This window comes from Rutidosis leptorrhynchoides, chromosome 2 (assembly GCF_046630445.1).
Source record: "Rutidosis leptorrhynchoides isolate AG116_Rl617_1_P2 chromosome 2, CSIRO_AGI_Rlap_v1, whole genome shotgun sequence".
NCBI classification, from domain to species: Eukaryota; Viridiplantae; Streptophyta; class Magnoliopsida; order Asterales; family Asteraceae; genus Rutidosis; species Rutidosis leptorrhynchoides.
This window is the reverse complement of record NC_092334.1, coordinates 341547831-341569008: the sequence shown is the minus strand read 5'-3', so window position 1 is coordinate 341569008 and position 21178 is coordinate 341547831. Positions and strand designations below refer to the sequence as shown.

Sequence of the window (21178 nt, the reverse complement as noted above, 5' to 3'; positions counted from 1 at the left end):
ATTACGAAATTCGACGAAATTACACAAGTTTTATTTATTTATTTATGGGATATACTTAAACCTTGCTACAACACTATAGACAGTGTACCTGATCGTAGAGTAGTGTAGTTTTTAGTAAGTCCGGTTCATTCCACAGGGAGCTAGTGATAACGTACTATATTTTTAACAACTATATTTATACAAATATATATAATTATATATAAGTATTAATATTATAAAAGGGGTTTTACCGTTTAATGACCGGTTTGTCGATTTTAAATATTAAGCGTAAAGATAAATGACAATAATTAAAGTGCGTAGGATAAATAACAATATTTAAATGATGATATATAAAATTGCGAATAATAAAATAACAGGAAATAAAAGTATGATGAGAAATACAATAAAAGAATTATGCTTATTTAAACTTCCGTAATCATGATGTTTGACGTTTTGATTTTAATTTATTATTACTCGGGTTAATTGTCCTTTGTCCTGGTTTATTTGATACCTATCTGGTTTTTGTCCGTAATAGTCCATCGGTCATAATTATAAAATGCTCGTCAAATTAACGTTATTCCCGAAGTCAAATATTCCAACTAATTAGGGATTCAAACTGTAACAAGGTTTTAATACTTTGTTAATAATTACACCAGGTTATCGACTGCGTGTAATCCACCCCTATTTTAATGAGATATGAATATTAATTTACCCACTTGATCAGAATGAATAATCAATTACCCAACCCGAATAATTAATTAAATGATCGTAAAAGATGTCGTATAAACGTCACTAAATAGGACATACATAATCATTTTAATAATTATTAGATTAACTAATTTGAAGATAGGTTCAACAGGTTCCAATGAGTTGTCATTCAATTAGACAATACCCCCTACCTATTAATAGTCAATAGTCCAATGTTCACAACTGTCGGTCTTTTGTCTAAACCTTAATTATTGTACAAAATCCAATAACCCCGTCTTAATATTTTAGTCCAACATCATGATTACTTCGGCTCAAATAAGCATAATAATAACTTAGTTACGAGACATTAATTTAAAAAGGAAAAACATAGCTTACAGTGATTATTTATCGCGTAGCGTTACACGGACAGAGTTCTGACTTTAAAACCCGTAAAACATTTCTTACAATAACAACAACAACAACAACAACAACAGTACCCAATACCACTTGAGTGGTGTATGGGGGAGGTGAGATGTAGATAATCCTTCCTTTATCCGAGAATAAAAACAAGTCATTTCTCCACCCAGAAAAGTAGAGAAAGTCATCCCTCTCTTTATTCGGCAGATAAAGAGATTGCTTCCGAGTGGACCTCTGGCCTTTTTTTTTAAAAAAAAATAAAAAAAAAGTAGTAAAATAAAATAATAAATAAATAAATAAATACATAAAAATTGAGACGCCATGAAAATGGTAGAATCAAATTTTCATGGGTTTAAAAGCCTGCCTGAAAATCAATTTAGGCTCTAAGCGGCAGTCAAGACGCCACTTAATCGACGTTTGGTGTTGCCTCAATAAATAAAGCCAAGGGACCTTGTAAACAGAACACGAAAGGTACGCCGGGTGGAAGTTGTTGCACAAGCAAAGAGCCAACCACCCGTAACAAACCAAAGCACCACTCATGCACCTTTACGGTAGACATCCCCGAATTCGAGCAGAATGCGTGAGCTTTTATAGGCCCACTTTGAACTGTACAGCTCCGCGAGTGCGGTACTTTTGTGCCTTACAGCTCCGCGAGTGCGGAGCTTCGGATTCCAGCTCACCAAATTGAGTTAAACGTGGGCTGCTGAATATTATAATATATAATATAATAATATATAATTTTATATAATTATATATATATTATATTATATTCTTGTGCATAGTTGACTTGTAATTTTAGCTCCGTTAAGTTGTACGTTGATGCTCGGTTTATATCTCAGTTCCGAATTTTCGACCGCCTTTTCGTACGCTTAGATATTTTGTACTTTACGTTTCGCGGCTTGTACTCTTGTCATTTTTAGGCATTTCTCATCAATAAATTGAACCACTTGGATTGTATCTTGTACATTTGAGCTTTTTGGTGATTTGCGTCTTCAAATCGTCGTTTTCTTCTTTTGTCTTCGCACTTATTTATTTAAACGATTATTACATAAAAATAGAACAATAGTAACTAAAAGCTTTACATATTGGAAGGATATTGATACTAAATATATGTTCATTTAGAGCACTATCAAATATCCCCACACTTGAACGTTGTTTGTCCTCAAGCAATACAGAACTTGAAATTAAATCACATTTCACTCGAATCACTTTTTTTTATTCTCACACTTTGTACAACAGTGATTTTAATACGGCGGTATAAACAATGATAGTAACGATATGGTTTACAGTCCCACATGACTTAAAAAAATTTAGATCCTTTAAGGAAATTGGATCTTTATGAAAACATTTGATCTTTTGAAAATTCAAGTTAGATTTTACCCTAGACAAATTTTCCGGAATAACCCTTCACCTGTGTTTGTAAAAATGTTTTTGTGGGTTTTGTGGGTTTCAGATTTGAAAATTTTAGCTCAAAACTTGCGGTTTTGTGTCACCCACTTGCGAACCTTGTATTAGGAAAGCAACACGTCCAGTATACTTGCTTCGTATATTACCTTTCGGTAGACTACCGTTCGGTTGTAAAGGAAAGCGATGAACAAGCAACTGTTAAGGCAATGTCTCATGACATGCAGATGATCATGGTCAAAAACGTGTCGGATGCAATTACTATCCTTTGTAGGAGCAATAGTAAAGATCACCCTATAATTTTTTCAGTATGGCACAAGGTCCTGTCTTCGACCATGCTATGCAACCACCATTCTTACGGTTGACACCCGATTTAGTTCAGGTGACCTAATGAATTTCGGTGAATTCTTAGGATTTTACGTTCAATGGTAATGAACGCATTGAAAATGGGTTTTTCAGAAAACAAATCGGTTTTAATTTGATCAAAATATTTTCTCGTTCAAGCTCGAGTTTAGATATCATCGAATTCCATGAGTTTGTAAATCTCAATCTTTAAGGTCAATCTCAAGGATTGAGTAATATCAGGCTTAAAAGCTGATTCTTGATCTTTTAAGGAGATTATTCTTTCTGGGGGTCTGATTCATTAGTCTTATCAAGCTAATTTGCATGGCGTCCTCCCCATTTTATGAGACAGATCCTCTCATGGTTATGATAAGTCTGACCACTTGGCGACCCTGTTTGATGCTGAGGTCCGTGGATTTTCTGCTGATTTTAGAGATGACTTTTCTATATTTTTCGTCAACCTACAGCTGGTCTGGATGACAACTTCCTGACCTAAATCAAGAAGCGCGTGTCTTTTTCAGAAGACTTTACTTCCTTTTAATGATGGAATTGATTCATCGTGTAGATCCATCTTTCTTTCAAATATATTACAGTAAATCGGGTAAAACTGATTAAAATCGTCCAAAACAAAAGTACCTTCAATTATTTGTACAAAAATATGTGATATGTAATTTGAATAACTTGGTAAATTTTTCCCACACTTGGCTTTTATATTTCTTTCTTTGCCTTTTTATTCTCTTCTATTCTATTTTAAATGAATTCAAGCGTTTTGAGTTGTTTCTCAATTTATGTCCTTTCCGAGGTAACAATAATTTCGGTGTTAATACCTAGTTTTATTGTTCATAAATATGTATAAACAAGATTTTGAATTCATTTATTTGAAAAAAAAATTTAAAATTTTTACTAGAAGTGGGTAGTCAGTATATAAGACTAGGGCTGTTCTTTATTATCAGAGAGCAGTAGTGTCTAATACAACTACTGCTTTACTAGTAAAATTTAACGGTGGCTATTAAACCAAGTGTATAAGTCAAATGTTTAAAACCCGAAAGAATTTAATCCCTTCCCACACTTAAGATCTTGCAATGCCCTCATTTGTAAGAAATCAGACTATAATTATAAATTCATGAGGGTGATTAGTGTAGAAAAGTGATTAAAAATACCCAGTTTGTAATTACTAAGCTCGTCGAATGATAGATGGCGCGCCTCATCGTTCATTCCTTTTGTTGTAATTTCACATATGTTTTGCGTCTTATCGTCAAAATTAGTAGCTTTTGCCGAACTTAATGCCAGTCTTTGAAAGTGCGATGTTTTACCCTGTTTTACATAAGATAAACTACAAACATATATATACATAATATTTTTATTATTTTTTTTATAAAACCTTTATTTATTAAAAAAATTTAAATGAATAATTTTTTTAAAATTTTGTTTCCTTTTACTTTAGGTAGTTTCGGTACGTTTACCTAGTCCGTCCCTCGACAAAATTTAAAAATTGTCGTTTTAAAGCGATTGTTTTAAAAACAAAGATTTTCGAGTTTTTTTATTTTTTGGGTATACTTTAGATCAATAAAATTAAAAATAATGATAACAAAATTTTTCGCCCCGCCCTCGGGTAAAGCAATTTCGATTCTATGACCTAGTCTTTAACTCACGACGAATTTTAGAAATCACTTGTTTAAACTTAGTGAAATAAAGTAAATTTTGTTTTTTGTTTTTAAAATCACACAAAACTTAAATTTAAAAAGCATATTAATTTCATACAAAACCTACAAAACAAAAATTCAGAATGGAGGGAGAAAACTAGTTCTTTAGTGTCTGCTAGTGGAAAAGACCAATCGGATTCCATTCTCGGAACTACACGAGAACAGAACAACTAACTTTAGACAGCATTTTCTTTTTAGAACATTTGAATCTCCCCACACTTAGGTAGCTGTGGTGTCGAAATTGTGATTAACTTCATTGTCAATTTCTCTTGGACCATAATCAACTTGCATATCTGTGACTTTTGCTTTAAGCCATTGGTTGGATTCCTGTGTAATATCCACAAATTCAACTAGTTTCGCCTTTTCTTTAGGCGACATATTGGATACTAACCGGTTACATAACTTAAAGTTCCCCTTGGTTCTAGCATCGCGAATCCGTTTAATAAGTTTCTTCATTGAACTGTTAATAACGGAGTCATTTAATTTCGTATCAACAATGGAGTTCTTTGTTATCAAGTCATCATTAGGTTTTACTTCATCTTTCCCACACTTAGGCGTTTTATTATTGTTAAGCACTACCGTTGGAGTTGGTAAAACAACATGGTTCTTACCAATAGTTTTTGTTGGTTCAACGATTTTGGTTGGTGGAGATTTAGACTTTCGACTCACAAAGGTGATCGATTTTTCATCATTACTAAGTGTCATTCTACCCTCTCTTACATCAAATAATGCCCCGGTGGACGCTAATAATGGTCGACCTAAAATTAGAAGAACGTTTGAGTCCTCTTCTATGTCAATGACAATAAATTCGACTAAAAAGGTTAAATTACCCACTTGAACGGGTAGGTTGTCAGCAATTCCAACTGGGTGTCTAATGGTTTGATCAAAGAGTCGAACACTCATTTTCATTGGACTTAACTCACCTAATCCTAATCTCTTATATAATGAAAGAGGCATAACACTCACACTCGCACCTAAATCTGCTAGTGCATCACACATGACACAATCACTAAGTAGACAAGGAACAATAAATTCACCCGGATCACCCAACCTTGGTGGAAGTTTTGGTGGAACTGTCTTCACCGGGTTTATTTTTATGGTTTTTGTTTCTTGTACCTTCTTATTCTCCTTCTTTTTTCCAAAGGTATCACAAACTTTATTAATTATCACTTGCTCATACTCAACTCCTTTTCTTGGAAACGGGATGGGTGGTCTGTTTGGTGTCACCACTGGCTTTACATACTCGGGTGGTGGTGGTGGTGTTGTAACTTCTTCATTGTTACTCACATCGAAAACCTTCCCATCTTCTGATGCTAGTTTTTCAGAATTCGTTGATACCATATTAACATTCTCATTCCGAGGATTTACTTCAGTATCACTCGGTAGCTTTCCTTGTTCCCTCTCACTCATCATGTTAGCAAGAGTACCTACGTGTTTTTCAAGATTCAAAATGGAAGCTTGTTGAGTTCTTAATGACTGATCAAACCTCTCATTTGTTTGGGTTTGAGATGCAATAAATTGTGTTTGAGATTCAATTAGTTTTGCCATCATTTCTTCCGAATTTGGCTTTTTCTCTTCGATTTGTTGTGGTGGTTTATACAAACCAGGTCTTTGTTGATTGAAAGTGTTGTTTTGAGTTGGTTGGTTATTCGGACCTTGTTGGTTATACGAGTTATTGTTGGGTCCATTTGGATTGTAAAGAATGTTTTGATTTCGATTAAAGTTTGGCCTTGGCGGTTGATAATTATTTTGATAATTATTTCCGGGCCTTTGGTTCATGTAGGAAACATTCTCTCGTTGTTCCATCGTTTGTTCAATGTGACAATCTTTCATTAAGTGTGGTCCACCGCATTACTCACAACTGATTCGTATTGCGTGAATATCTTTAGTCATCTTTTCCATTCGTCTTTCGAAAGCATCTATTTTTGCGGAAACGGAATCAAAGTCATGGCTAGAATCGGCTCTAGCCGCTTTAGATGAACGAAAAATATCTTTTTCCTGATGCCACTCATGAGAGTGGGAGGTTGTGTTATCAATAATTTTGTGAGCTTCAGTTGCGGTTTTCTTCATAATGGAACCACCAGCTGCTGTGTCGATGTCTTTTCGTGTAGCAACGTCGACACCTTGGTAGAATATTTGTACTATTTGATAAGTATCTAAACCATGCTGAGGACATCCTCTCAACAACTTTTCGAATCTTGTCCACGCCTCATATAATGTTTCATTTGGCTTTTGCGCGAACGTAAAAATTTCTCCTTGAAGTCTCACGGCTTTAGATGCCGGAAAGAATCTTTTAAGAAATTTCTCAACTAAAACATCCCATGTGTCAATCTCCCCTTCAGGTAACGATTCTAACCAATCTTTGGCTTCTCCCTTTAAAGTCCAAGGAAACAACATGAGATAGATCTGTTCATCCTCAACTTCTCTGATTTTGAATAGAGTACAAATCCTATTAAAGGTTCGAAGATGTTCGTTTGGATCTTCTTTTGGCGTACCACTATATTGGCATTGATTAGTTACCATGTGTAGGATTTGTCCCTTGATTTCATAATCTGGTTCATTAACATCTGGCTTAATAATGGCGTGACCTTGGCCCGTGCGTGTGGCTCTCATTCGGTCTTCCATACTTAGAGGTTCCGTTACTTCCATAATTGAATTTGTTGAATATGAATTACTAGAGGATTCTGATTTAACGGTTTGTAGTTCAGGAGGAATGATTAGTGGTTCAGGATCTTGGAATTGTCCTTGAATATCCTCCGGGTTCTCAATTGTGAAGTCGGTTTCAAAAAACGGATTATCGAAAATTTGAATTGGAGTTCTTGTTCGACTAGATGATGATTCTAAAGAAAAATCAACGGCGACAATATTGGCTAGATGTCTTGATCGAGTTACAGGTGGTGAACGTATGAAAGGTGGTGAACGTTTTGCTCGGTGCATTCACTGAATATCCTATTAGTTATAAAGATAAAAATTATATAAGTTATCAAATTAATAGACTTTTCTGATTTTGCCCACGTTTCGAATAGCCAATAGATGCAGCAGGTAGCCAGGACCCTTTAAATCGAAAGTCCACAACTCGCCACTAACAAATCCAACTATTACTACGAACCAGAAAATTTTGGATGTCTATCAATTTAACCGCTTAAAATAATTTTTTGTCGAAATTCAAAGAAGATAAAAATCTATGTCCTAAAAACTAGAGCGTAGAAATGAGAAAGAAAAAGCGCGTCGAAAAATAAGAGGTCAAAAAACAAACGTCGAAAAATAAAAAGTTGAAAAATAATAAAAAGAAAGATAAACGTTGAAACTTAAAAGTCTAAAAACTAACTCTAAAAAGTTACGCCTAAAGGTATTAAAACTTAAAAGGAATTCTATATCTAAAACGGCAATAACTTAAAAGACACTAAAATATATAAACGGCGTCGCAAAATTCTAAAGCGCCTAAATTTTAATTCTAAAGAAAAAGCATTTAAGGGATTTTACGGCAAAGCTTAAAGATCTAGAAATATAAAATAACTACGGTAAAAACTAAGTTTAAAACTAATTACGAACGATAAATATACAAATGTTTAAAATATTCAATTTATAAAAAGAGACAAAAAAATGATAAAATTACTTATTTTTATAAAAATATTATTTTTATATTATTATTTTATAAAAGTATTAATTTATATAGTTTATAATAATTATTAAACTTAATAATACTAATTAAAACTAAAAATAAAACTGAATTAAACTAATTAATATTTTAATTAAACCCTAAAGATTAAATAATAATAATAAATTTAACCCTAATTCGTAATTAATGTAGTCCAACGTTTCAGTCTGGCAGGCTCCGCAACTGCGGTATCTCATGCCAGAAGAGCTCCGCGACTGCGGAGATATTCAGTCTCAGATGATTGCAGGCTCAAATTGGGTCGGCACTTTCAGATATTTTTTTTTATTTTTAATTTTTTTAACACTTATTAAATTTTTATATTTTTACAAAAATATAGTTTACAAAAATATAGTGTTTTTACCGAGTCCCCGGCAGCGGCGCCAAAAACTTGATGATGCAGCGGAGGTGTACGAAATACTATTATTGTTTATTACGAAATTCGACGAAATTACACAAGTTTTATTTATTTATTTATGGGATATACCTAAACCTTGCTACAACACTATAGATAGTGTACCTGATCGTAGAGTAGTGTAGTTTTTAGTAAGTCCGGTTCGTTCCACAGGGAGCTAGTGATAACGTACTATATTTTTAACAACTATATTTATACAAATATATATAATTATATATAAGTAGTAATATTATAAAAGGGGGTTTTACTGTTTAATGACCGGTTTGTCGATTTTAAATATTAAGCGTAAAGATAAATGACAATAATTAAAGTGCGTAGGATAAATAACAATATTTAAATGACGATATATAAAATTGCGAATAATAAAATAACAGGAAATAAAAGTACGATGAGAAATACAATAAAAGAATTATGCTTATTTAAACTTCCGTAATCATGATGTTTGACGTTTTGATTTTAATTTATTATTACCCGGGTTAATTGTCCTTTGTCCTGGTTTATTTAATACCTATCTGGTTTTTGTCCATAATAGTCCATCGGTCATAATTATAAAATGCTCGTCAAATTAACGTTATTCCCGAAGTCAAATATTCCAACTAATTAGGGATTCAAACTGTAACAAGGTTTTAATACTTTGTTAACAATTACACCAGGTTATCGACTGCGTATAATCCACCCCTGTTTTAATGAGATATGAATATTAATTTACCCACTTGATCAGAATGAATAATCAATTACCCAACCCGAATAATTAATTAAATGATCGTAAAAGATGTCGTATAAACGTCACTAAATAGGACATACATAATCATTTTAATAATTATTAGATTAACTAATTTGAAGATAGGTTCGACAGGTTCTAATGAGTTGTCATTCAATTAGACAATACCCCCTACCTATTAGTAGTCAATAGTCCAACGTTCACAAGTGTCGGTCTTTTGTCTAAACCTTAATTATTATACAAAATCCAATAACCCCGTCTTAATATTTTAGTCCAACATCATGATTACTTCAGCTCAAATAAGCATAATAATAACTTAGTTACGAGACATTAATTTAAAAAGGAAGAACATAGCTTACAGTGATTATTTATCGCGTAGCGTTACACGGACAGAGTTCCGACTTTAAAACCCGTAAAACATTTCTTACAATAACCTTATTATTATTATTAAATTAAACTTAAAATTATATGTATATATATATATATATATATATATATATATATATATATATATATATATATATATATATATATATATATCGATAGATTGAAAGAAAGAAAAAGAAAAAGGTGTGCAGAATTCGAGCAGAATGCGTGAGCTTTTATAGGCTCACTTTGAACTTTACAGCTCCGCGAGTGCGGTACTTTTGTGCCTTACAGCTCCGCGAGTGCGGAGCTTCGGATTCCAGCTCACCAAATTGAGTTAAACGTGGGCTGCTGAATATTATAATATATAATATATAATATATAATTTTATATAATTATATATATATTATATTATATTCTTGTGCATAGTTGACTTGTAATTTTAGCTCCGTTGAGTTGTACGTTGATGCTCGGTTTATATCTCAGTTCTGAATTTTCGACTGCCTTTTCGTACGCTTAGATATCTTGTACTTTGCGTTACGCGGCTTGTACTCTTGTCATTTTTAGGCGTTTCTCATCAATAAATTGAACCACTTGGATTGTATCTTGTACATTTGAGCTTTTTGGTGATTTGCGTCGTCAAATCGTCGTTTTCTTCTTTTGTCTTCGCACTTATTTATTTAAACGATTATTACATAAAAATAGAACAATAGTAACTAAAAGCTTTACATATTGGAAGGATATTGATACTAAATATATGTTCATTTAGAGCACTATCAGTAAGAGCATATGGTGAGTGTGAATTCTTCAAACGGACGTAAGGGTTCATAAGTTGTGGCTTATCGAGGAGCTAGTGTTGTATCCGGACACTCCACTGACTTTGGAGTATCGTAGTGAAACAAACTCTTAATTCGTTAGAATTGAGGAGTGGATTAAGGAAGATTAGTTAACATCTTCCCGAACCACTATAAATCTCCGTGTTTGTTCTCTTATCCCTTATCTTTATATTTATATTACTTGTGAACAAATAAATCAAATCTCACTATACTCATCTCAAGTTCTAATCGAAAAACTTTGTAAAAATCAACTAAGTAACTATCCCCCCCTCTAGTTAGTTACATTGTCATATGCTTCTCAGTAAAAAAAAAAAGGAAAAGCTAAATAATATTTTTTTTAACGGCGGTATTAAAGTTACGGTGGGGTCTTAGCCACCCACCCGATAACATTCAGGAAGTCACACGTTATGCTCACTTCCTACACTTGTTATGATGAAACTTTACGATATTGCACTCAAGGAAAAATTCTAGGGAACCTTGCTAGATATGGACGGAACCCACCATTTATAATAAACCCACAGATGACTCCATAACCAATTCAAAGCAATATCCATTATGAAAATCATAAGTTGAGATTCGAACTTGAGACCTCTCGAACACCTAGAAAAGGGCGGTAACTAGTAGCTGCTCAGCTAAATGGAGATTATTAACTAAACAAATTGTACTCCCCCCGTCCCTAATTTATTATCCATTATTTCATTTTGGAACGTAAAATGCAATTGTCTACTTCTATTTTCAGCCAACCGGAAATAGTTTAAGTAGGTCAGAATGAAATCTGATTGCCTACCTATTTAATCATTGTGCTTTTTTGAACTAAGTGCAATTCATAAGTGTACAATTCAATAGGGACATAAAGAGTATTAAAATATAACCCAAACTCCGGTTGATGAGTCTCTCATTAGTTCCAACGATCCTTTCAAGGCATCGGTTAAACCTAAAAAGTAAAGGAGCTAGAAGCTGGTAGAGGGTGCTAAAAGGGAACAATTCTCCATTTCATCAAAGACATTTGAGTCTCTGATCTTTTGTTTGCCTCTCGTTTGTTTTGTCACTTTTTAGATGGTTTCTAATCTCTTCGTAGGCGTTCAGATTGGATACCCTCTTGTTGTGGTTTGCTTTTGTGCTTTGTTTGGTTTCGTTTTTATGTTTCGTAATGCTTGTAGCCTATTGTTATAGTTGTGAGTTTTCGTTAGGTTTTTGCTTAGTCGAGCTCGTACATTTTCGCTGTAATATTGTACGTTTTAGGGTTTTTCAACATTTTGATGAATGGTTTTATTGTTATACTCCCCACGTCCCATATTAATAGTCCTTAGACAAAAAACACAGTTTGAAAATTCATTACCTACTTGTACTTTTTTTCTATTTTACAGTTTTATCTCTTACTTTCTACATGTATTTTTCTCTTATATGCAAAAATTAAGGGCATTAGTGAACTTTATCTTGTCGATTTTATTTATTTATCAAAATAAATATTAATTTGGAACAATTCAAAATAAAATTGTGTACTATCAATATAGTAATTAGGGAGTATAGCTTTTTTCTGTAAAAAAATATATATAACTGAATCTTCTTTAATTTATAGCGATTATATTTAGGCTTTTATTCAAAACCACACAAATTAAGATTAATGTGTAATTTAGTTATTAGTAGCAACTTTTAAACAACTTTATGAATATTGTTATCCTTGATTCATGTATACATTGGTAAACTTTTGGACAAAATCATGTCTTTACAACTTGTCGTTACGTGTCTTCTCGTTTCTCGTGTGTGTTGTGTGTGCATGTGTGCACATTTCCTTTCTATAAATAGGTGAAGAAAGACAGTGATCGTTCCAAGAACTAGAACAACTACCATGCCACCACCTTCATTTCCTCCAAGGTAATCTTCATTTGCTTTTGCATTGCATCAATATTCTCAAAATCTAACTTTTGTGTGTTTGTTATCAATTAAAGACAACTTATAACACTTTTACTTTAATTTGCTAATTACAGTGATCAATCAACTGATCTACTTTATGATCTTAACAATCAAACCATCTCTTCTTCAATGATAAAGATTGCAGAAAAGGCAAAAGGGTATGCAAAAAGAACCGGATTTAATTTCGTCATGAGTTGATGTAAGAATATTAAAGATTAATTACGTTTTTAATTTAATGCATTTTTTTTTGTTACAGTCATGGAGGTGGAGAAGATGATTGTGCACGAAAGAAGATGGCGAAAGGACATTGGAAGCCATATGAGGACCTTAAGTTAAGAGACCTTGTAGCAATTTATGGACCGAGAAACTGGAATCTCATATCGGAAAAATTTCCAGGGAGATCAGGTTAAGTGTCATTAGTTAATCTCATATATATCGTTAAATGCACTTAATAATTCCCTTTGATTTAAAATTTGATTTAATAAACTATTTAATTTCGTTTTGTAGTTACACATTCATTATAGTTTTGGATATTTATATTTATGGAAGTCTGCAATTGACTGAATTAATGTTCATAAAATAATTTTTATCTTATGCTCTTTTATAGTAGTATAGTAAATAGTAATAGTAATAGTACTATATAGGTTAGCCAAATCAATTAACGGTCGACAAAACCAAAACTTATACGATCAAATTTTAACATATAAAACAGTTGTCTGCAACAAAAAAATGAAATAAAATAGTGCAGTAGAAAGGTGGTACTTTCATGAAGTAAATTAAACAGATATTTTGTAGAATAAATATATAAATATATAGTTTAAAAGTTCTTTTAATTATCTATGTAAGTTGTTAATTTGCATGAACTGTTGTATTAAATTCAGGCAAGAGTTGCAGATTAAGATGGGTTAATCAATTGGATCCAAGAATAAAGAAGACAGTGTTTAGTAAAGAAGAAGATGCCGTTTTAATGGCGGCCCATTCGGTGTTAGGCAACCAATGGTCACAAATTGCAAAATTTATTCCAGGAAGAACAGATAACGCCATCAAGAACCATTGGCACGTTTTAACCGCAAGGAGATACAGAAATGTTTCTTCTTCTTGTCATGTTTCAGGTGATAGCACAAATGTAAGTAGTGGTAGTACCATCACTTATAAAAGGAAATCCACTTTAATTAACGACAGGGCAAGCGATAGAAAGGATAGTCCCTCGCACGATCGAACATATCTCTCATGCATAAAATCGCCCAATTCAGGTAATTTAAAATTCTTGGATGCTTGTAATTGTTGTAGGTTGATGTGAATTATAATTATCACACGTGTGTTATGTTTTGCAGTACTAGGAAAGGCCTTCTCAACTAATGATCTCGCAATCAATCCTTTCGAAGGTTTTAAATCGAACAGTAAAGACGGTTGTGCGAACGTTGTTTGGTCAACACCACCACCATTTATCGACTTTCTTGGAGTCGGACATTAACGTCTATCTTTTTCTATTATGATGGAAAATGGTCAAATAAGTAGTCATCAATGTGGATTTTAGTCTTTATTGAACAATGTAATTAGGAGATTAAAAAATCTAAGTTAGTGTGTTAATACTAAAGGCTAATTAAGCGCATTCACTATGGTACGTGTTTATAACAAGATTTTATTACATAATTACGTATAGAGCAACAACCGTGAATAATGACGATTTTGTTAATGGCTGGTACTTCGTGCTTTTAAATTGTACGTGGGTGCAGTAACAGAAAGGAAATCAAGCGAAACAAGGCTTATAAAATACAAGGTGCACGCCCATCCTCAAAACTAACACATGAAGACGCACGGTCAATAACAAAAGGAAAAAGACAGAATCTCTAGAAACAAACAAACACACACATTACATGTTTCTGTTGGTGGGCCATCTCTCATGTTTGAAAATAAGTCTTCAAACAACTTTTACTGTATTTGTTAATATATATAAGTGGAGTAAATCAACTCTTAGAAAATATCCGTTCAATGAATATATATGTTAATCTGTTGAAGGGAGAAGCTACTTAATTTACATCGCATATAGCATACTTTTTTATATTGTAAAATATAAACAATGAAAAAAAATTCATTTCAAGTAAGTTATATGAAACCAAAGATGAAATAAAAAACGACATCCACTATCCTAGAAATTTATCAGGGTATACGATCAAACGTATTACCAAAGACAATTGTTTGAGTGAGAATTTGAGGGAAAAAAGATTCGATCTATTGTTTAATCTTCAATAAACGTGCAAACGTGATTGGAATTTGGATCTGGAAGGTTGTTAAACAAGGATCGAATAATTAATTGATGTCGTGAATTAGATTGTGGTGCTCAATCAAGGATTGAAGCATTGAGGGTCATCTATTCAGAAAATTGTACGTAGTATTATAATTAGTTGTGATCAGTAACTAAAATGAAAGATACATTGAGAGAGATAGTTGGAGAGCTAGGATGAACGAGGGGATCGAAACGCTGGCAAAGGAACTCCGATTGAGTTTCAAATTCAAGTGGAGGTCTTCCAGCCTTGTTACGAACTAAAGTTCTAAAGCAAAGCGACTTGAATCCCTCCCACCCCATGTCAAAGGGCTCCGGCTCCTGGTGCAACAACAAGCACTAATTTAACTTGGGGGCGGAAATGATATAGTAGTAGTATGTGCAAGGTTGCTTTGTTACCTATTCCATTAGGAACCACAAATTTTTTGGTGCATCGCATTCATGCAGTTCTACCTTCCCCCATTCTAAAGGTGTTCTATTTGCTCGTAATGATACTTCTAAAAGGTGTTCTTCTAATGACATGTTTGGTTAGGAGTCGTTGACTGGAGCCCGAATGCGATGTCAGAACTCATCCACCTGATCGTTTACTAGGACGAACCATTACAGTCCTACCTCCCCGCATGAGGAACCCCCCCACGATGAATACATACGGGCATCGCGTGTGGTAAAACTCCTCGAGTGAGGCTCGAACGCAAGACGTCCGATATCTCCTAGGCTCATGAAATGGGTAGGTAACCTCAAAAAATATATTTTCTAGCACACGAAGGTCGTACCCCTGACCTCCCTTGTGGAAGATAGCAGCTTATTTTTTTTTTTTTTATTTTTTTTTTAACAGCTTGGAAATTTTATTAAAACTAGCAAGAAGCTAGAGAATCACACCGACATTAAAGGATTATATAACCAAACATTCCAATTAAGATTAACTTTCTTATAACGGGAAGAAAGCCAATCAAAGGACGATAAAACAATAGTATCTATAATATGACACTTCTTAAATTTGTTTGGCTTGTAAATGACCCCGTTCCTGAATCGCCACAAGGTCCACATAGTTGCAAAGCAGATAACTTTGATAACCAAGGATTCTTTCGGATCTTTAAGAGAGACTGTTAACCATTGCCACGTATCATCAAAAGTTTGCCATTTTGGAATATCAACTCCAGTCCAGGAAGCGATGTATGCCCAGACGCAAGTAGCAATTTCACATTCGAAGAAGATGTGGGGAAAGTCTTCAACCTGTAACGAGCAAGACGAGCATAAAAGGTTTTGAACCACAACGCCCCTATCCAATAAATTACATTTATCTGGGAGCTTGTTATGTCTAGCACGCCAAAGAAAAAAAATTCACTTTTGGAGGAAGCAAATTGCACCATTGAAAAGTACGAGAACAAGCATCAGAATCATCTAACACCCTTCGAAATTTGCTAACAGAAAAATAACCTTCAGGAGTCAAGTTGCAAACCCATTTGTCTGGTTTTTTCGAGAAAGTAACACCATCAGTAGCAGCACAAAGGTCGATCAGCTGTTGGTTTTCTAAACCTGATCGAACATTCCTGCGCTAAGCCCATATCCACTCCTGATTATGATGACGATCACCAACCTTGCAAAATTTAGACGTTTCTAAAGCAAATAAACGAGGAAATTTGGTCCTCAAAGGGATATCGTTTATCCATTTGTCGTACCAGAAGGATGTGTCTACTCCGTTACCTATTTTAAGAGACAACACATTATTAACAGAGGGAAAACTATCATGAATGTCAAGAATAACTCGATTAATAACAGCCCATGTTCCACCATAAACATTGTTAACAGGAGGGGAATAACCATCTAGTTGAATGCCGTGAATAGATTTGATCACTTTTACCCAAAGCCAATCTCTACACATAAGATATCTCCAACGCCATTTGTATAGAAGAGCTTTATTGAGAGATTCTAAACTAACAACCCCGAGGCCACCTTTTTCTTTAGCCTTGAGAATATCATCCCATTTAATCCAATGTATTTTTCGATCCTCCTTTGAGCCTCCCCATAGGAAAGTCGCTCGAAGAGATTCTAGGTACTTGAGCACTCCTTTAGGCACTTTAAAGATAGAAAAGAAATAGGTCCCAAGAGCGCCTAGGACCGATTTAATAAGAGTTAAACGACCGCCATGAGTAAGGAGATTCACTTTCCACGTTGCAAGACATTTTTAAACTTTTGAAATGATCGGTTTCCAATTGTCAATGAGGTTCATATTGGCGCCAATGGGGATGCCTAAGTATGTGAAAGGGAAAAAAGCAGGTTTGCAACCAAAAGTACCCGCCAATCTATTAATTTCATCCAATGGAATACCGATACCAAGAACGTTTGATTTATGAACATTAATTTGAAGACCAGAGACCAAGAAAAAGCATTCAAGAATAGTGATGAGATTTCGAAAATTATCATCACTCCATTCACCGATAAAGAGTGCGTCGTCAGCAAAAAAACAGTGAGACATGAGGACTGCATTATCATCACCACCCACGGAAAGACCCTTGTAAATATTATGCTCTATAGCATCCATCATAGCCACATGTAAACCTTCCATACAAATTAGAAATAGAAAAGGAGACAAAGGATCACCTTGACGAAGCCCTCGACCGATTTTGAATTCCTCCGTCGGGCATCCATTAACCAACACCGAAGCAAAAGAAGAATTAAGGCATCCTTTGATCCACATAATCCACCTATGGCCAAAACCCAGATGAGAAAGCATGTCGACCAAGAAATCCCAACTAATCGAGTCAAAAGCTTTTTCAAAATCAACTTTAAGAAGCATTGCTTTTTTCTTTTTTTGCTTACACCAATTGATGGTTTCATTAATCATCAAAGGGCCATCAAGAATTTGACGACCCTTAATAAAGGCCGATTGTTCCCGACTAATAATCCCATCAATAACCTTTGCTAAGCCGTTTGCCAGTAATTTAGCAAGGATTTTGTATTGAATCCCGATAAGGCTAATAGGACGAAAGTCTTTAACGAAAAGAGGATTATCAACCTTAGGGATCAATGTGAAAAAAGAGGAGTTACATCCCTTTGGAATGAAACCTGTAGCATGAAAGTTATGAATGAAGGCGCACACATCGACTTTGACAAGCTCCCAGAAAAACTTGATGAAACGAAATGAAAACCCATCGGGACCAGGGGCTTTATCATCACCACAATCCCACACTGCTTTCTTAATTTCGAAATCCGTAAAAGGCTGTTCCAAATCAGTAACTATATGAGTAGGGAGAGGACTCAGATTTGTACTAGGATGATCCAATTTAACAGTTCGAGCATAACAAAATTTTTCTTTAAAGAAAGTAAGGAATGTATTTTTCACAATCGGTGGAGAGGTTAACCATTCTCCATTAGCAAGAACACCCGAGATAGCAACGTTTTTCCTATGGCGTTTGATTGAAGTATGAAAAAAGGATGAATTCTCATCCCCGTAACGATTCCATAACTTTTTATTTTTCTGAGCCGCATTGCGAGAATCTCCTTTTTCGATAAAAGCAAGTTCATTAAGGATATTAACCCTCTCATAAGAAAGAGTTATATAGTTTCCTCCATTCACCAAATTAGTATCGATCATATCTAGAGATTCTAACAGGTACTTTTTTCTAGCACCATACGAATTGTGGTAGTTGCTGTACAATGTCTTTAATTGCTTCTTGACAAACTTAAGTTTGTTTTTAAAAGCTATAAAAGGGTTGCTATCAACACAAGAGTTCAACAGAATAGGATCATTCCAAGCTCTCTTCACAACATCTTCAAATCCTTTAATCGAAAACCAAGAAGCAAATAGCTTAAAAGGAGTAGGCCCATAATCCAAGTGTTCGTTAAAAAGCACAATCGGGCAATGGTCTGACCACAAATTTGGAAGAATACGCCCAACCATATCCGGATATGCCTCAGAAAATGAATTAGATAAAAGAAAACGATCAAGCTTTGCTCGGCTATCACACGATTTACTAAATCTAGTAAAAGCCCGACCACCCAAAGAAATGTCCACCAATCCAGAAGATGTAATGAAATGATTAAATTCATTAGCCGATAAAGGACAAAAAATGGATCCTTGCCGTTCATGAGCATCCCGAACCACGTTAAAATCACCAAAAATAGCGTATTTCCCTTGATTATTAAAGATGAACTCGGACAAAAGAGACCAAAGCCTAGCTTTTTTTGATCTTTCCTGCGGAGCATAAACATTAACCAGAAAACAACGAGTGGAACAATTATGCCTACAACCCTCTACAATCAAAACGTTTTCATAAGAGATGATACGTTTCTTTATGAAGCAAGAAGGATCCCAAACAGAAAGAATGCCACCAGATCTTCCTCTGGAGCATGTGGTAGCAACCTCAAAAGAATTATTACCCCAGAGAGACTTAACGATAAACAAATCCAAACGTGTTAATTTAGTTTCCTGTACACCCAGGACATTAATTTTGTACTTGTTGCAAATATTACGAATCCATTTTTGCTTATTATTATAACTCGCTCCTCCTCCAATGTTGATAGAAAGAATATTCATTAAACAGGTTTGTACACACCCATTCTAGTCAACATACTCTTCAAATCTGCTTGACTACCATTCATATCATAACCAAGTGTCATACCAACCGAGATTATCTTATCTATATGATCAGCCAAATCAGATTCTGAATGGTTCTTGTTCTGATAATTATCGATACTAGACGATACAGATTGTGGATGCTGTGTATTATTAGAGACTCTCGGGGATGAAAAATGTACCCCATTAAAACCCGGAGGTTTAGACAGAGAAGAAGAGCATTGCGCCTGTTCATTGGGATCAACAGTATCTTTAGCACAAGGTGAGTCGCCATTGGTCTCCCCGTTGTGATCATCTTTGTTCACCGAATAATCCTGAATAGGGTACTCACCATTAGTGGGAACTTTATCAGGTTTACATACGTTACCTATGTTAACCAATTCTTCTTCTTTATGTTCTTCAAAGAATGGAGGATTCGTATTAGGGTCACAATACGAGTCTTTAACAAATTCTCCTTCTTCCAGTGATTCATGGCTTGAAGAATCAGAATGAAGATCATTAACATGGGACCTATCTTCAGATTTATCAAACATCGATTCGTTAATAACCTTCAAAATTGATGGACTCCAATCCCCTACTTCTTTGACAAGAACAACATAATCTTTCTTTTTCACAGTTATGATCACTCGTTCATGAATTGGATCAAGTGAAGTAGTAAGGATACACACCTTTCCAATACTTTTTTTATCTTCCAACTCAGAATCTTGAAAGAGAACCTTGCCAAAATGAAAAGCTACTTTATTGAACACATCGTAGTTCCACGCTACAGCTAGTGATCCAGAAATTTCAAGCCATATAGATCGTTCCTTAATAGTGAAAGAGTCCGAATAAGGGCATATCTCAGAAAGCGAATTACGAACAAGAAGATTCTTCATGAAGTTGGTACGAGATTCAACATTCGGATGTTCAATCCATAACCAAGTCCCCCCCCCCATGTACTGCACATTAAGAGAATCAAAGCCTTCCTCATGCCAAATGCGATTAAGAAAAGGAATTTGAGGAGGAAAGGAAGCCTTCCCAAACAAGATTAAATTCGAATTTTCCATTGAAATTAACTCATCATCTTCAATATTAATTCGCTTCAGTGGGTGTAATTGATGAGTAGGTTTAGAACCACCCACTACAGAGGCGTATGAAAAATCATGCAATTTAACTTTAGTAGCAGAATCATAAACCTTCGGTTTCACAGCCGGTTCATGATTGCCATAACGATCAGAATTAATTTTAGGATTCGATTTATCAAATCTAGCCAAAGAAGCGAAAAGGTGAAAATTACCTAACCAGATCGAGGAGATCGATTTTTCAATTTCTTTGATTGAAGATACGTTTAGGAATCTAACAAATGCAAATCGCCTTCCATTCTTCGTCAATTTACGAGCAACATAGACATCGGTCACCCTTCCATACTTAGAACACAGATCTCGCAGATCATTAGATTGAAAATTATGAGGAAAGTTAGTGACGAAGATATTGGTAGAGATTTTGGATGTGGATTGGTGGTCATTGTATGAAGGTTGAGACATATTGATCAGTGTATATTACTCCTCAAAATGGAAGATAGCAGCTTATATATATATATATATATATATATATATATATATATATATATATATATATATATATATATATATATATATATATATATCCTAATACCCGTTTTAGATTTGGTGCGCGTACCGTTTTTGAAAAAAACGTCCGTTTCGAACGTAGTTAGTCTCGTTTTGTTCAAAAAATTATTTTAAGTTTAATAAAGCTAGATGCTCTTAGAACTAGAGTTTGAGAAAAAGTTCATAGTTTTTTTTGTCATTTTACTTCTTTTGCTAACAACTACAGTTACTCTGCCAAACATCTAAATGTATGTTAATTTTTACTAAATAAT

General features: G+C 34.3%; 1 protein-coding gene and 1 non-coding gene across 2 annotated transcripts; both read left to right on the top strand.

Moving 5' to 3' along the window:
• The first annotated feature begins 6690 nt into the window (after positions 1-6690).
• LOC139894746 (small nucleolar RNA R71) lies at positions 6691-6797 on the top strand. Its single transcript, XR_011775231.1, has one exon. It is a non-coding gene; the product is annotated as a small nucleolar RNA R71 (small nucleolar RNA).
• A 5577-nt stretch (positions 6798-12374) lies between these two features.
• LOC139888868 (transcription factor MYB56-like) lies at positions 12375-13913 on the top strand. Its single transcript, XM_071871851.1, has 5 exons — positions 12375-12400; positions 12514-12597; positions 12696-12844; positions 13321-13692; positions 13774-13913. The coding sequence occupies exons 1-5, from the start codon at positions 12375-12377 to the stop codon at positions 13911-13913; spliced, it is 771 nt and encodes a 256-aa protein (XP_071727952.1).
• The last annotated feature ends 7265 nt before the right edge of the window (positions 13914-21178 follow it).

Bases quoted from the DNA above. Each gene is read 5' to 3' on its own strand.
- LOC139888868 (XM_071871851.1), top strand. From the start codon at position 12,375: ATGCCACCACCTTCATTTCCTCCAAG. The intron at 12,401-12,513 runs GTAATCTTCATT...TGCTAATTACAG, and splicing joins CCACCTTCATTTCCTCCAAG to TGATCAATCAACTGATCTAC. The intron at 12,598-12,695 runs GTATGCAAAAAG...TTTTTGTTACAG, and splicing joins ATTGCAGAAAAGGCAAAAGG to TCATGGAGGTGGAGAAGATG.